The sequence below is a fragment of the Trichosurus vulpecula genome, chromosome 3, assembly GCF_011100635.1.
Source record: "Trichosurus vulpecula isolate mTriVul1 chromosome 3, mTriVul1.pri, whole genome shotgun sequence".
Lineage (NCBI taxonomy): Eukaryota > Metazoa > Chordata > Mammalia > Diprotodontia > Phalangeridae > Trichosurus > Trichosurus vulpecula.
The window spans coordinates 240,684,407-240,701,183 of record NC_050575.1 but is presented as its reverse complement, the minus strand read 5'-3'; the positions used below and the strand labels follow the sequence as shown (position 1 = coordinate 240,701,183).

Sequence of the window (16,777 nt, the reverse complement as noted above, 5' to 3'; positions counted from 1 at the left end):
GTTGGGCTTCCAACACTTGCCCCCTATACCATGTGTTGGGTTTTCCTTTTCCTCAGGTAAAGTCCTTGGGGATAGGAATTATCTACTACTTGTAGGAAGCCCACCTTGTGACTTTTTGTTGGGAGAAGAGATCTCACTGTGGTGTAGTGGAAAGAACATGAGTCTTGGATCAGAAGACCCCATTGAGTCTCTACTCTGTTCCTAATCTTATGTGATTCTTAGTAAGTCATGTGATCTTTCTGGATATTAGTTTCCTTTTCTGCAACATAAAGGGATCAGACTAAATGTTCTCTAAGGCCTCCTCCAGATCTGGCCTTATGGGAATCTTGTAATTACAATATTTGTTGAATGACTGCTAACACAAATCACAGTAATTGCCATGGCACGTTTGTATCCTCAAATTTCCAGAACTTTTTTATCTATGTGTCCAAATTATATATGTATATTTTCTCCAATTTGTGATTTCATCATTTCAGGGAATGTTTGGGGGGAAGGTGTCTCTAACAATACGTGTTGGCAACTGTTGAGCAATTTAGAAAGTTGTATTAACGGACTGAGAGATTAAGTGATTTACTCAAGGTCACAGAGCCAGTATGTCAGAGGCAGGACTTGAACCCAGATCTTCTTGACTTCCAAGTTGGCTCTTTATTCACTATGGAATATGCACCAATTAGGTAATCAATAAGTATGAAGTGCTATGTTCGTATTATTGAATACTGCGCATTGCATTGGGTTTTCAAAGACAAAAGTGAAATAGTTTCTGCCCTCAAGAAGTTTTCATTCTATAATAGATATGCCTATTGCACACATATATGTACATATACACACATATTTACACGATATCATTTCATATATATACATGACATAATATTTTAGCTTATAATTTACATAGTCCTATATATTACACAAAATAAATACTGGGTAATTTTTTAAGATGGGGCATTACCATCTAGGGGGAATCACAAAAGGGTTCACATAAAAAGGTAGTATATGAGTTGACTTGAAGGAAATAGGGATTCTAAGAGGCAGAGATGAGGAAGGAGTGCATTCCATGAATGGTGGGGGAGGCAGTGTGCACAAAGGAGAGAGATGGGAAATGGAGCATAATGTTCAGGAAGACTCTGGACTCCCTCTATCAGAGCAAGGCTAGAGTTAACACAGGGCCCTGAGGGTCCCAAGGTACCCCTGAGTGATGTCTTTTCTCTAATATCATCAGCTTGACACCCTCCTTGCCCCACCCCCCACTGTCAGAAAGTGCTTTAATTTAACAAAAACTGTTTTTTGAGAGAAGGAAAGGGAGATGAACAGATCATTTCATTCTTCTGCTGTAAGAGTTGAGTTCATAAAAATTATTCAGCCAATTAATATCAATTAGCTTTCACAAAGGAATATTTCCTACAAAGATATAGCAAGAACAGAAGTACAAACACCTTCCCTCTAGCATCTGTGAGTACATCCTCCCCTATACCACCACTTCGATCCCTTGGGAGAATGGGCTCAAACTTTAAGTTAGTGTCTACCTAGTATTTTCCCAACCAAGGTAACTTTTGAGGTTATTCCTCTTCTAGCAATCTCTTTCATAGAATCAGAAGCTGGGCAGGAAAGAGTCAGATCACCATCAAGTTAAACAAAAGCTTATCAGTGTCAAAAACTTTGACAGTATATATAATAGTCCATCGTACTAGTTCCCCCACTGTGATGCCACCAGGGATGAGCTATCTTTTTAAGATTTCTTTTCTAGGACCTTCACTGTCTTTTTCTGTTATTCCAAACCCAATTTCTCTTGGTGACCTTTTCACTGATGTTGGTGTAGTCACTGTCTATAGTGTTGCCCGGGTTCCACTTAGTTTGCAAGACATCAGTTCATGCAAACCTTTTCATTTTCCTCTGAATGCCCAATATTTATTATTTCTTACTTCGTAGTCAAATTCTAGGACATTCTTACAAAGTATTATGTGTTTCAGTCTTAAAACATTGCTAATGTGGGCTTTGTTTTATTTTCTTTACTCCAAATTAGAAGCCAAGTCTGATACCTCCCTCAAGGCAAAAGAAAGACTATTGAAGCAACCACGTGACCAAATACAATACCAAGAATCACAACTAACAAAGGGACCAAGACACCCTGGACAACAGACAAAGTACCAAGGAAAACCGTACTGTGGCAAAAAAGAGCTGCTTTACCAGGCACATTGGCCGTGGGACAGAAAATAATCACAAAACAACTGACAAGACAACTTGACACTCGACCTCATATTGTACCAGCTAAAGAGGTATGACATCAGAATTTTCTCTCCTGGAATTATAGTTTATAATTGTAGCTTATTGTGGTTTTTATGAAAGTGGAAATTGACTTGGTTTGAATCCTGGCTTGATACTTTATTGTTAACCAAACACAGCTATCCAAGTAGTGGAATGGAATGCCCTGGGAGGGGGTGGAGGCCCCCTCACTGGAAGTCTTAGAGCAAAGGATGATCACTTGTTGGGGCACTGGAGAGGGGATTCTTGTCCAGGAACGGGTTAGACTAGATAAATGCCGAGATCCTTCTCACTGCTAGAATTCTGAGATTTCTTTGACTCTTAGCAAGCCTCTCTTAGCCTCAATTTTCATATGAGTAAAATGGGTATAAAAAACCTAGTTCTGCTTGTTGGCCAGGTTGTTTTGAGGAAAAAGCTTTATAATCCTTAAAGTGTGATACATATGTAACAGGGATTCTCTGGTCTTTCCCCTTCCCCATTGCCCGAAGGCCAGGTATGCTACATTTCACTCTTCTTCTAAAGTTTTCTGATACCCTTAAGGGTCTAGGAGTACTCTCTTATCTCTACTATTGGTTTAAGCTCCCACTGATTGTGGCCCCCCAGTTTTTGGAGTCTGAGCATCCCAGTTCCATTTAACAATCAGATTATTTACTTCAAAGGCATAATCAGAAGATACATACAAATATTTCCCCCAAATGCCTCAGGACCATAATCATCTCCCTTATCTTACTCTACTCGTCTCTGGGGACTGGAGGGAAATTAGATTCATAGATTAATTTAACTCCTACATAGCATTAGCACCACCAAATTCAAGTCTGGGATTGGCCCTGGGGCCCTAGCTTCTCAGGGATTCCCTGCTGGGCTTATTGCAACTGACTTATAACCAAGATCCCCACAGCTTGAACTCTCCTTCCTCCACCTGCAACTGAAAAGGACAAACAAAAGAGACTCAAAACCCAAGACTATTTCTCTGGCACATGGTCTAAGGGGAGGGAAAATTGGCTGTCACACCCTTCCTGGCTTACTTCATTATGTCTCCTCTGTGAGTGCATCAATCCTTCATTCCTGGATCTTACCAGAAAAAAAGGAATGTCCCAGTCAGGTGGTTTTAAAATTGCAGACGGTTTTGGATATGCAGCCAGTGAAAAGAGGATGCTCCTTGCCATGCGGTAAACCAGTGAAGAATATCCATACCTGTACCTATTTTCCTGTCTTCTAGAAGTAGGTCCTTAGTGTTTCCCTCATCGGTGTCTTCATCTCTCCATCTTAGGTGACCTGGGCAGGGGCCAAACAAATGCCAATATTCATGAATGTGAGCTGTCTTCAACTGAATAGCATCTGCAGTGTATCAGAATGCTTCTGGAAATACTTGAGGAAGACCCCCATCTCTCTGTTGGGAGAAGAATTGGTTTCCTTAGGTGAAAGGATATTGGATTTGGAGTCAGGGGACCTGGGTTCAAATCTTGGCTCTACTGCCTACTAGCTAGCTGTATGACACTTAACATGTCTAGACATCAGTTTCCTAATCGGTAAAATAAAAGGATCGAATTTAGTTGCCTCTAAGGTTTCTTCTAGTTTTAAAGCAATGAAGCCATGGTTTTGCCGTTTAGTCATTCAGTTATGTTTGAATCTTTGTGAACCCGTAGGAGGTTTTCTTTGGGAAAGATTCTGGAGTGGTTGGCCATTCCCTTCTCCAGTAGATTAAGACAAACACAGAGATTAAATGATTCATCTAAAACCATACAGCTAGTGAGTGTCTGAAGCTGGATTTGAACTCAGGTTTTCCTGACTCTAGGCCCTGCACTGAATCCACTGGGCCACCTAGCTACTTCCAAGGCAAACAGGGGTTAAGTGACTTGCCCAGGGTCACACAGCTAGTGAGTGTCTGAGGGTCAAATTTGAACGTGGAGTTTCCCGACTCTCCCCCCAGTGCTCTGTCTGTTGAACCACCTAGCTGCCTCTGATCGTGGATACTGATAACTGGAACTTTCTCTATACTTTGTTTCAGACCTGAATTATAATTCTTAGAGCTATCAGAGAAGGTGCTTCAGGGAAAAATGACTCATACCTATTTGGCACAAATGGTGAAAGAAAGGAAAAATATTCAGGTTTCTCTTGGTTTTGTGCTAGCTGTTGGTCTCTTCTTGACAACTTGTGTCACTCTTTAAAGAGCTTCCTAATGGAGAACAAAGTAAGAAATTTCCTCTTGTCACCTTCAGTTTACATCCTAAACCTGGTTTTATTTGGTCAATTCACAAAGTTCTAGCTTGGAACAAAGTGTTCTGTGTGATGCTTAACTTTTTTTAGTGCTTGGAAAAACCTCATATGAATGAAATGAGATTTCTGTTTCACTTTTCCTTCTGTTCAGGTAATCATCAATGTCTTAGATTTGGATCCTGTTTATAATGGTCAAGTAATAATAACTCACATTTTTTTTACATTTTATGGCTTACATAAAGCCCTTGCTTTCCTCATGGCAACCCTGTGATCAGATAGGGCAAGTCTGATTATTTCCATTTTACAGATTCAAAAACTGAGGGTTAGGCTAATTAAGTGACTTACATAGGCCCACAAAAATTATATCAGAGATAGGATTTTGACACAATTCTCTCTTGGCTCCCTCTGGTTCTCTTTCTACCATACCATATTGTCTGTCAGCATATGGTAAAAATGAAATGCCTTTTTTTTCAGGATAGAACCTCTTAAAGAGTCAACTTCCTCAAAAATATTTTAGCTTTTATTATATCTCAAAAATTCAGTCAATAAACTTTCAAGACCCCTTGTTTAGCTTTACCTCTCTTGGGGATTACGGATTATTTCTTTATTAATAAGTGTGATTTGGAGGTCTTAATAACCAAGATGTTCTTGATTGCAAGTATAGCATTCTTTTTACTATTGCATGCTGCCTCTCCATCAGTAAGTTGAGTTATTCTCCAACAGAACTAGCATCTGTATGGCTTTACTATGTGCTAGTTGCTTTCCTCATACATGGTGGCAGCATTAATATTACTATCTTATAGTAAGGAAGCTGAAACTCAAGGAGTGATCATAGATCATAGATTTAGAGCTAAAAGGGTCCTCAAAAGTCATTTAGTCTAATGCTTTATTTCACAGATGAGGAAACTGGGGCCCAGATAGGTTAAGCGTCTTGCCCATGGTTGTACAGTGATGGAGTCAGAATTTGAAACTTCAGAGCCACAGAATTTGCCGTTTGGAAGGTACCTCAGCTGGCATCCAGTCTAATCTATACTTACAAGGAATCCCTGATATAACATACCAGATAAGTATTCTGGGGCATCTAGGTGATACAGTTGGTAGAGCTCCGGGCTTGGAATCAGGAAGAGTCATCTTCACGAGTTCAAGTTGGCATCAGGCACTTACTAGTTGTATGACCCTGGGCAAATCACTTCACCCTGTTTGTCTCAGTTTCCTCATCTGTAAAATGAGCTAGAGAAGGAAACGGCAAATTGCTCCAGGATCTTTGCCAAGAAAACCCCAAATGGGGTCATGAGGAGTTGGACATGACTCAAAAATAGCAACAATATAATTGTTTACATGCTGACTCCCCCATTAGACTGTGAGCTCATTGAAAGCAGAGCTAGTTGATATTTGAGGCATCTAGGTGGTTCAGGGGATAGACTGCTGGGCTTGGAGTCAGGAAGACTCACCTTTCTGAGTTCAAATCTGGCCTCAGATACTTATTAGATGTGCAATCCTGGGGCAAGTCACTTCACCCTGTTTGCCTCAGTTTCCTCATCTGTAAAAAGAACTGGAGAAAGAAATGGCAAACCATTAAGTTTCTGGAGTGGTTGGCCAAATGCAGTATCTTTGCCAAATGCAGTCACAAAGAGTTGGATACAACTGAAAATGACTGAACAGCAACAACAGCAAATTATCCAACCTGTGCTTAAAGCCCTCCAAGCAGTGGAGGAGAAGAAATCCAGGTCCTCAGACTCGAAATTCAGTACTTTTTCACTGTACTATCAAGGGGAGTGATTTACCCAAAATCATACAGCTGGTAAATGGCAGAGCCACGCCTTCAGAATGTAACTCCCTTGTTCTTTCCACTATGAAATGCTGCCTCTTAAGATGATTTATCAAACACAGGAACTATACAAACATGATTACAAAAAACTTTAAACAAATGAAGTCAGATTTTAACAATAATAATAATAATAATATGGTATGTGAGGAGGGACCATTAGATATTATAATTCAATTTGCTTTAAATAGAAAATTTGTATTTCTGATTTGGGAGGCCCCCTCAAGTTTTTTACACATCTGAATTTGTGAGATTTATTACATGCTTCAGATGTAGATTGCACCTTTTCTTCTCCAACCTGACACATGATTTCATTGATTTTGGGAACGCTCAATGAGGAAATTTCCTCTTATCAATTCAAGTCAGTCTCTGGTCTGCAAATTAGTCTCAGAAAGTGACCTGGGGGGCACTGTGAGATTATGTGACTGGCTCAGTCACATCCAAAGAAATCATCAGAGGTGAAATTTCAATACAGGTCTCTAGAACTCTGAGGTCATCTCTTTATCCACTACATCATACTATCTCTCCTTGAATGTACCTTAACCAAACTTAATTAAATACCCAAGTACTTTAATTAAGTGAGAGAAATGGTATGGTACAGTGGAAAGTGTTCTATATTTGGAGTCAGAGGGCCTGGATTCAAATCTTACCTCTGATGCTTTTTACTTATGTGACTTTAGGCAAGGAAGTCACTTCATCTCTCTGGGCCTTGGTTACCATTTCTAGACTAGATGACCTTGAAGGTCTCTTCTGGCTTTGATTCTATGATCATGTGGGTGTAGAAGACTTAACCATGCTTTGGACTGAAGCAGAACTTCAGGATTGTGTCCCACATCCACAATACAGCACTAGGTTGGAGAACGAAGAATATAAGATGTATTGAAGTCAGAAGTAGAATAGTTCGCTTTTGGGAGGTAGTGGATTTCCCATAACTATAGGTATTTCATAGTTTTTTTTCCAGCAGTGTTTTAAAGGGGATGTCTGTTTAATTAAGGGTTAGATAATCTAGAGAGAATCAAATGGTCCTGGGTTCAAACGCTTACTTACTACCTGTGTGACTTTGTAGCAAGGTGTATAGAATGCTGAGCATAAAGTTGGGATGGCTTGAGTTCAAACCTGGCCTCAGACACCTGCTAGCTTTGTGACCCTGGGCAAGTCACTTAACCTCGGTTTGCCTCAGTTTCCTCATCTGTAAAATGGGGATAATAATGGTACCTACCTTTCAGTGTTGTGATCAAACGAGATAACAATTGTAAAATGCTCAGCACAGTGCCGGGCCCGTAGTAAATGCTATATAAGTGGTAGCTGTTTATTACTATTATGACTGTTATTATCCTCTCTGGGCTTCAGTTTACCCATCTGTAAAATGAGGCATTTGGACCACATAACTTCCGAAGTCCCTCGCAGGTCTAATAGTCTTTGATACAGGCAACATGTCATTAGAGCCAAGCATTCTTCTTCCAAGGAGCAGCAGAAGGGAAGGGGGTGGGTTGCCTTATATGACCCTTCAAGAATTTTTTGGCATCTGCTTCTATTTGTGTCTTTCAGGTGGCCTTGGGAATGAGAAACCAGTGTTTTTCAACAACAACAAAAATCATCTTTAAATCTACTTGAAGCCAATTTTTCTCCTATCATAGTTGCTTCCATCTCACATTCAGACATCTTAACAGCAAGGAAATCATGCCTGGGGGGAAACGAGCCCCAAAGCAGTAGTTTCAGCTTACAAGGAGGGTTTCAGATTTTTCATGTCCCAAATCACTCTAATTCTCTTCCTTGGTAATATTTCTTTTTACCAAACATTTAAAAGAATGAAATGTCGGTCACTATAATTAAACTCCAGAAAACTCTTCCAGAAAACTACCAATGTGTATTGAACTTTATTGAACTCCACACCTCATTCTTCTTCCAGGAGGTATGTTATGGGTGAGGTATCACTTCACGTCACTTTGGATTTTCCATGTTCTCACAAAGGGGCTTCCATTATTTCCTGTTATATCTTGTATAAGTATGTGAAAATGCTTAGGATTTTTGTTATCAGGACACATACATTTCATTTCTCTCTCTATACAAATATATTGCATATAATTGGCTGGGATTTAAATTTTGAGAGAGGATTCCTATTATCAGTATGTGTGGCGTGAAGAAGTACTTATTAAGTGACTTGCTTGGGATCACACAGCTAGTAAGTGTCTGAGGTTGGATTTGAACTCAGGTCTTCCTGATTCCAGGCCCAGCACTCTAATCCGCTATGCCATCTATACGGAGAGACAAACTTCTTTGTATATTGCTGTTTGCATGCCTTTCCCATTAGATTGTGAGCTTCTTGTGACCAAGGACTGGTTTTTTGTTTTGTTTTGTTTTTTGTTTGTTTTGTTTTCTGAGGGGCGATGGGTAACGGGGGTTGGGTTTTGTGGAGGGTTTGGATTTTTTGTTTCTCTTTGTGTCCCCAGTACTTAGCAAAGTGCCTGGCATGTAACTTAACTCTGTTTGCCTCCGTTTCCTCATATGTAAAATGAGCTTGAGAAGAAAATGGCAAACCATTCCAGTATTTTGCCAAGAAAATCTAAATGGGGTCATGAAGAGTTGGACACAATTGAAATGACTGAAAATCTCTCTCTCTCTCTCTCTCTCTCATAAATTGGAAATTATCTTACAAACAAGTTTGTCTGTCCATTTTATATATATATATATATATATATATATATATATATATATATGTATATTAAATTGAAGATTAGCTTAGAAAGGAAGGTGCTAAGATTAAGGAAGACTGGGAAAGGCCAACTGTAGAGGGCAGAACTTTGCTGAGACTTGAAGGAAGCCAAGAAGCAGAGAAAAGGAGGGAGAGAATTCCAGGTATGGGGGCAGCCCAATACTGTGTGCAAGGAACAGCAGGAAGTCCAGTGTTACTTGACTGTAGAGCATGTTGAAAGGGAAGGAATAAGTTAAAAGAAGGCTGGAAAGATAGAGAAGGGCCAAGTTATGGAAGGCTATAAAAGTCAAACAGACGATTTTATAGTTGACCCTGGAGGCAATAGGAAGCCACAGGAGTTGATTGAATGGGGGAGAGAGGAGAGTATGACATGGTCAGACTTGAACTTCAGGAAGGTCAATTTGATAGCTGAGTGGATGATGGACTAGAGAGAGACTTGAGGCAGCCAGAATAACCAGCAGGCTATTGGAGTCATCTATGCTTGACGTGATTAGAACTTCCATCAGGATGTTTTTATGGTCATAGGAGAGAAGAAGGCATGTGAGAGACATTGAGAAGATGGAAATGATAGGACTTGAAAACTGACTGGATATGGAGGGTGAGAGAGAGAGAGTGAGGCATCAAGGATAAACACCTAGGGGCTATGAGTCTGAGTGACTGAGATGATGGTGGTAACCTCAAGAGTAATAGGGAAGTTAGGAAGAGGAGAGGGTTTGGGGGTAAAGGTAATAAGGTCAGTTTTGGACATGTCATGTTTAAGATGTTTACATGACATCCAGTTTGAGATGCCCACTAGGCATTTGGATACGTGAGGCTGGAGGTGAGGAGAAAGGTTAGGGCTGGACAAATAGATCTGAGAATCAGTGTAGAGATGGCAGTTGGATTCATGGGAGCTGATAATATCACTTAAGTGAATTAGTATAGTATAGAAATAGGGTACAAGAGAGAGCCTTGAAGGATACTCATGGTTGGTGGGCCTTATGGAGATGAAATCAAGCACAGGAAACAGAGAAGGGGTGGGAGGAAGAGAACCAGGAGAAAGTGTCATGAAAACCTAAAGAAAAGAGTATTAAGGATGAGAGTGTGATCAAGTGTTAGAGGGTGTAGCAAAGCCAACAAGAATGGGGAATTGAGAAAAGGCCCCTAATTTCAGCAATTAAGAGTTCATTAATAATTTTAGAGATAGCAGTTCTGGTTGATGATGAGTTCAAAGGCCAGCCTTCAGAGAGCTAAGAAGAGAGGAAAGAAAGTGTAGGTATTGATTGTAGATGGCCTTCTCAAGGAATTCAGGTACAAACAGGAGAAAAGACAAGAAAAAAGATCACTAGCTAGCAGTAATGGGTGGATCAAATAAGGATTTTTTGAGGATGGGGGAGAAAATGGGAGTGCTTGTAGTAGGTAGTAGGGAATCACCCAGTAGACAGGAAGTCCTACTTATCTCTAGCAGTTGGCCCAGTGCCTGGCATATATTAAACACTTCATATATGCTTGTTGACTTAATTAATACTTATTAATAGTATCTACTGGAAAGTACAATTATTGTGTATTTTTTTGGAAGCTTGGAAAATATCACTAGTAATAACGTACTTAATAAAAATAAATCTCTATCCAATGTCAAATGTGGATTCCCCCCCCTCCACCCAATTTCATTTTTAATAGAAAATTATTTGTTAATGACAAGAGGTCAAACTAGATCAGAGATGTCAAACTCATCAGCAAAACTTTCTAGTGCTACCTAAACCAGATTAAAATGTAACTGGGAAATGTTTAACAAAATAAATAAAAACTGTACAACATAGATAATGTTGATTTGTGGTATTCTAAAAAATTATGTGGCCTGCAGGTATGGATCCCTTTCTATTTGAGTTTGATACCACTGGACTAGATGACCTTTAAGTCTCTTTCTATTATTCTGTGTCTCAGTTTCCTTTCCTTTAATTCTCTGAGTTGCTTTCACCCGAGATATGCTAACACCTTAATCAGTGTAGAAGCTCCAGCAATCAGGCCCATGTCTCCCCCATCCTTAAAAATTTCTTATTTGAGTTGTCCATTCATAGTAGTTATCGCTTCATATCCCACTTCCTTTTCTTAGCAAAACTTGCCAGCATTCCCTATTGATGCCTCCTGTATTTGGGACATCTTTGTCCTCTTTATCCTGTCCCATGAGAAGCTTGAACTTGGCTCTTGGGTTTACCCTGGACTCCTGTACAGGTAAGCTTTTGCCTCATCTTAGACTTTCATGTCACTTCCTGTCCATTTTCTAATAATGTCTCTGTGGGCATACCCCCTGTCATCCTTTCATAGTTCTCCATTACATTTTGTCTTTTCTTGTTGGAATTTGAGGTTCCTGAGTGCAGGTGCTACCTTACTTTTTTGTATTTGTATTCCCATTGCCTAGCACAGTGTCTGGCACATAGCAAACACTTAAGTGCTTTATCCTCCATCTTTTCAGAAAGACAGCCACACTAGTTGCCTATTCTTCTCCTCTCACCCTCTTCTTAATGCTCTACAGTCTGGCCTTGATCTCTGAAAATTTACTAATGCTCTTAATTGCTAAATCTGGTAGCCTTTTCTCAGTCCTCATCCTTCTTGACTTCTCCGCAGCATGTGACACGGCTGATCACCTTCTCCTTCATGGTACTATTTTCTTTTAGGTTTTCCTGATACTGCTGTCCATGAATTCTCTTCCTACCTATATGAATGGTCTCAGTATCCTTTGCTCCTCCATCTAAATGCCTACCAATTGTGGGTGAGCCTGTAAGGTTCTTTCCTGGGCCCTCATCACTTTTACCTTCACTTGGTAAATCCATTAGTTTCCATCTATCTCCATGTAGCTGATTCCCTGATCTAGTTATCTAACCTTAATCTCTCTCCAGGGCAGTTAGGTGGTACAGTGGATAGAGTGCCAGGCTTGGAGTCAGGAAGATCTGAGTTCAAATTTGGCCTTAGACACTTACTAGCTATGTGACCCTGGGCAAGTCATTTAACCATGTTTACCTCAGTTTCTTCATCTGTAAAATGAACTGGAAAAAGAAATGGCAAACAACTCCAGTGTCTTTGCCAAGAAAACCTCAAATAGAGTCATGAAGTTTTGGACACGACTGAGAAACTGAGCAACAAGTCTCTTTTCAGCTCCAGTTCCACATTAGCAATTGCTTTTTGGATATTGATTACTAGAAATGCCCAATGGTCATCTCAAAGTTAGCATGTCCAAAACAGAACTGAGAATCCAGATGAAAAGTGTCATTATATTCCCCCCCCCAAACCTCACTTCTTCTTGAACTTCCCTATTATTGACAAGGGTGCCACCATCTTCCATCCTAGGTACCACTCAGGGTCATAAGGTCATCTTCACGGTCATCTTCAAATCTTAACTCCATCTAATATTCAATCTATTGCTAATCCTTGTTGTTTTTATATCCACAACATGTCTTACATACATCCCCTTCTTTCCACTCACACAGATACCATCTAGTTCAAGTCATTATCACTGTTCAGCTGGATTATTGCAGTAACTTTCTAAGCGATGTCTTTGCCTATGCCTTTTCTCACTTCAATCCATCTTCCATACTGTTGTCCAAGTGATGGTCCTAAAGCATAGGTCTGATCATATCACATCCCTCTTTGATAAATAGAAAAGCTCCTTTTACCTCTAGGTTCAAATATCAAGTATTTTTTGGCATTTATAATTCTTTATAACCAACTTCCTTCCTACTTTTACAATTTTCTTATACTTTATGCCCCTCCATGCACTCTATAATCCAGCTGCACTGGCCTACTTTGGGTTCCTCAAATGCAATCTTTCATCTGACTCCATGTCTTTTCACTGATTGTCTTCTATGCACGGAATGTTCTCTCTCCTCATCTCCGCCTTAGTTTCCCTGGCTTCCTTTGGTGTTCGGTTCAAATTCCACCTTCTCCTGGAAGCTTTTCTCAGTCCTCTCAGCTGCTAGTGCTGCCTTTTCCTTTCAGGCTACTTTCCATCAATCCTGTATATAGCTTATAAATATCTATTTATCGGCAATTGTCTCCCTATTAGGATGTGATCTTCTTTTGGTTAGGGACTTTTGCTTTTTTAAAAATCTCCAGTGTTTAGTACAGTGCATAGCATATAGTAAATAATAAATGTTTGTGATTGACTGACTAACGGAGATCACAACTGAAAGTTCTGTTGTAAATACACCCAAGGAGTTTGTGGTCTTAAGCATTTGCTAATTTAAAAACAGTAAGATTGTGTGTGTATGTCTCTCTGTCTGTATGAAATGAGTTTGGAATGGGATGGGGTTTGATTTTCTACCCAAGGTAGGCCATGGCATGTAAAATTTCAGTTGTCCATTAATTTGGCCTAAAATGGTCATTATATCAACTTAGTCCTACACATTTACAAAAATTACCAAGGGATTTCTCCTACTCTTACTAGGAAAAAGAGTCTATCCTTCTCAATTTCCATCATTATATTTAGGTTTTATTTTCAAAAAGAGCTACTATTATGGTATTCTCAAATACAGTGGGCACCAGTGTGAGTGTTGCATACTTGTCCTAGATAGCTGCATTTTCAGTGATACAGGTATAACAACAAACTGGGTCCAAGATGGGTGTCAAGTCAACATGCATTTATTAACTGCTTACTTGTGTGCCAGGCACTGTGCTAAGTCTTATGGATACAAATTAAAAATGAAAAGAAACTTCTTGCCTTCTTGGGTCTTAAATTCTAATGTGAACAACACATAAAACAGAAAAAAGTCTGGCTTGAGGGAGGGGGAAGGTACCCATGGTGGGTCATGGGGACAGAGCTGGGAGAGGAATGAAGGATGGCTATCCCAGGCCCTTCCTCAAAATGATGTTGGCAGATAACAAGGTCTTGGGACCTTGGATTATATTCTAGAGCTGAAAATAGGAAGATTAAGTGAATCTGATCATTTGTGACTTATGGTTTTTCTCTTATATTCTCTTGATATTGAAAGGCAACTTGATCTGTAAAAATTTCCATTACTACTGAGGGTTACCTACTGCCTCAGAAGCTGAAAATGCTTGAAAGTAAATGACAAATATTCTGTCTTTTCACTTGGAATAGGTGTTTATTTGATTTTTCTTTCTCATTTAGGCTGCTTAGGATGTCCTGATGTTGGTGGTTTTTTAAAATGGATTCAGGTATCAAGAGAGAAACAGAGAGGGACTGGACAAAGATCCAGATTAAGAGGAAGTTATATGTTGGTACCTGCTCAGGGGTTGGGGGAGCCTCACAAAGACTGCTGCTACCACACATAGGAATGGGGAAAGCTGAATCCAGAGGCCACCCCTTTCTTGCCTAATATATTATCTATGGAGGCCTGATGGGACTTGGTACTCCCAGCCAATGGGAGAAGAATTTTCACATTTAATGAGTTGGACATTATTCCATTGGTAAAGTGTAAGCTGGGTGATGTTCTGTACTACGTACTGACATCTGACCTATGATCTACCATATATAATTATCATGTGATATTATGCATTATGAGCTTTCCAGGTGGACTATGTGATTGTTCTGCAGTATGTTCCCATGCACACCTGGTACAATTTGTAAGGACAGTAAAATTTTTAGGGAGGATGTAATAGAGGTCCTTGTGAAGGAGAGAAGATACATAAAATCTCAACAATACATAACAATACATAAGATCTCATAAAAATACAGGCCTCAAGGGGGTACCTGATGGTGATTTCTCAGACTTTGCCTGTCCTGGGACTGTGTGCTTGAGAAACAGTATGATTGCTTCGGAAAGGTGACAGACAGATGACAGGAAGGATAAAGGTCTTATACTGGATATGACATATAATCCTAAGCTATGGGGGCCACCAGGAATGGAATTGACTAAGAATGTATCTGCTAACAGACTAGACATTAGTCTACCAGTCAGGCTAAATGGTATTAAGTTCCCCTAGCTGAAGAAAAGGCCAGAGCCTTTCTGGAGAATGTGTAAGGACTCTGGCTCTGCACAAACGCAGTTATCATTTAGATCTCATAGTGATGTAGATGCTAAAAGTTGTTGATATTTTGTTCTGGTTTCTCTATTTTGCAAGTGGGAACCTGGAGGAGGAAGAAACTTCTTGGATTATGCTGGGAAGCAAGGTGGGGTGGGTGGGGAGTGAGAAATGGGTGCTGAGAATGTTTCTATTGCTTTATATTTCAATTTCTGTTTCAATTAATTTTTATAAAACTGATTCTATGATATTGTTTGTATGGGCTTCTATCAATACTGAGTAGACTTAAATTTGACTTTGGAAGTTCCTAGTTTCTTTCCTAGGGCTCAGTCCAAATAAAGTACATTTATAAGAAAATGGGAAGCCTTCTCTTCTCCTCCCGTCTACCACCTTCCTCGTCATCCCCCTCCCAATGAACCCAAGTCTTTGAGGGACTAATGCTGACTGACATGTAGGCAATACAAAAACTATATATGCTGGTAAAAAGTAACCCTTATTATAACATTCTGATGTGCAATTTCAGCCTTTTTGCCTAATCAGCAGGCATACTGTGAAAACATAATTGCATTTGCAAGGGAACTACAATCCCAGGAGATGAATTAGTTGATTAAATTAGTTAGAACAAAGTGATATCATTCACATGCAAAAGCCAAATGACATTCAGATTCTTCACTGTAGTTTGATGATGGGGCTCCTTGGTGCAGTGGAAAAAGTACTGCATTTGGAGTCAAAGGACTTACATTCGAATCCAAGTTCTACAATTTATGAAGGTAGAAATGTTGGGAAAGTAAATTTCATCTGTCTGGACTACAGTTTCCTCCTCCATAAAGTGAGGGTTTGCCTAGGTGACTTCTAAGGTCCTTTTAAGTTCCAAAGCTGTGGTCGTATGATCTTTAGACTGAACCAAATAGCACCTCCAAAATAGACTAGTGTACTTGGAAATATAGCAAAGTAACATCGGAAGCCCTAATTGGTTCTATTGTTTTAGAAAATGAAAGAATATCACCTCGTTTCAAGTTGAGATAACAATGTAAAACTGTTAATTCTGTAAAATAAAAAACAAATAAAACATTAAAAAAAACCCCACAGAGGCAGCATGGTATAGTAGAAATTCTAGGGGCGGCTAGGTAGCACGGTGAGTAGACCACAGGCCCTGGAGTCAGAAGGACTTGAGTTCAAATGTGACCTCAGACACTTGACACGCTAGCTGTGTGACATTGGGCAAGTCACTTAACCCCAATTGTCCTGCCTGCCCCCTCCAAAAAAAAGGAAAAATAAAAAAGAAATCCTGATGAACTCAGAATTGGGAGGTGTGGATTTAAATCTTGCCTCTAATACTCAGTAATTGAGTGACCTTGGGCAATTCGCTTAACCTCACTGACCTTTAGTCTTTTTATCTACAAAATAGGGAAATTAAATCTTTTACTATTTAACTCAGAGGGTTATTATGTAGGAAATTCCTTTGTGAACATTATAATGTTTTTTAAAGGGTGAGTTACTGTTAGGATAGCATTTATGTATTATATTGTAAGCAACTTGAGTCTAAAGATTGTCTTGTCCAGACTTCGTGCTCGTTCAGCATACAGTGCAGTTGTCTGTATGTATTAGGTGCTTAATAAATGCTTGTTGCATTGAATACAATTAGTGTTGGGTTGGGATCTTAGAGGTCATATAGTCTCACCTGAAACACGAACCCTGCGTACAGAATCTTTGACTAGTGATCATCCAGCATCTTCTTGATGATTCCTAGTAACAGGGAACACATTATCTTCTTAGGCAGCCTATTCAATATGTGGATCTCTCTGATG

At 39.6% G+C, this 16,777-nt stretch overlaps 1 protein-coding gene across 3 annotated transcripts in view; it reads left to right on the top strand.

The window, feature by feature from the left end:
* Positions 1 to 8,154, top strand: part of DCDC2C (doublecortin domain containing 2C) — a 196,257-nt gene extending 188,103 nt beyond the window's left edge. The window contains exons 13-15 of one of the 3 annotated variants that reach the window (XM_036752672.1): positions 2,018 to 2,270; positions 5,371 to 5,474; positions 7,847 to 8,151. In XM_036752672.1, coding sequence (XP_036608567.1) covers positions 2,018 to 2,211 — 194 coding nt within the window. In that variant the 3' untranslated portion in view covers positions 2,212 to 2,270; positions 5,371 to 5,474; positions 7,847 to 8,151. Of the gene's footprint in view, positions 1 to 2,017; positions 2,271 to 5,370; positions 5,475 to 7,846 lie in introns of all 3 variants that reach the window. The other 2 variants (XM_036752674.1, XM_036752673.1) reach the window with 2 other exon arrangements.
* Positions 8,155 to 16,777: the final 8,623 nt, after the last annotated feature.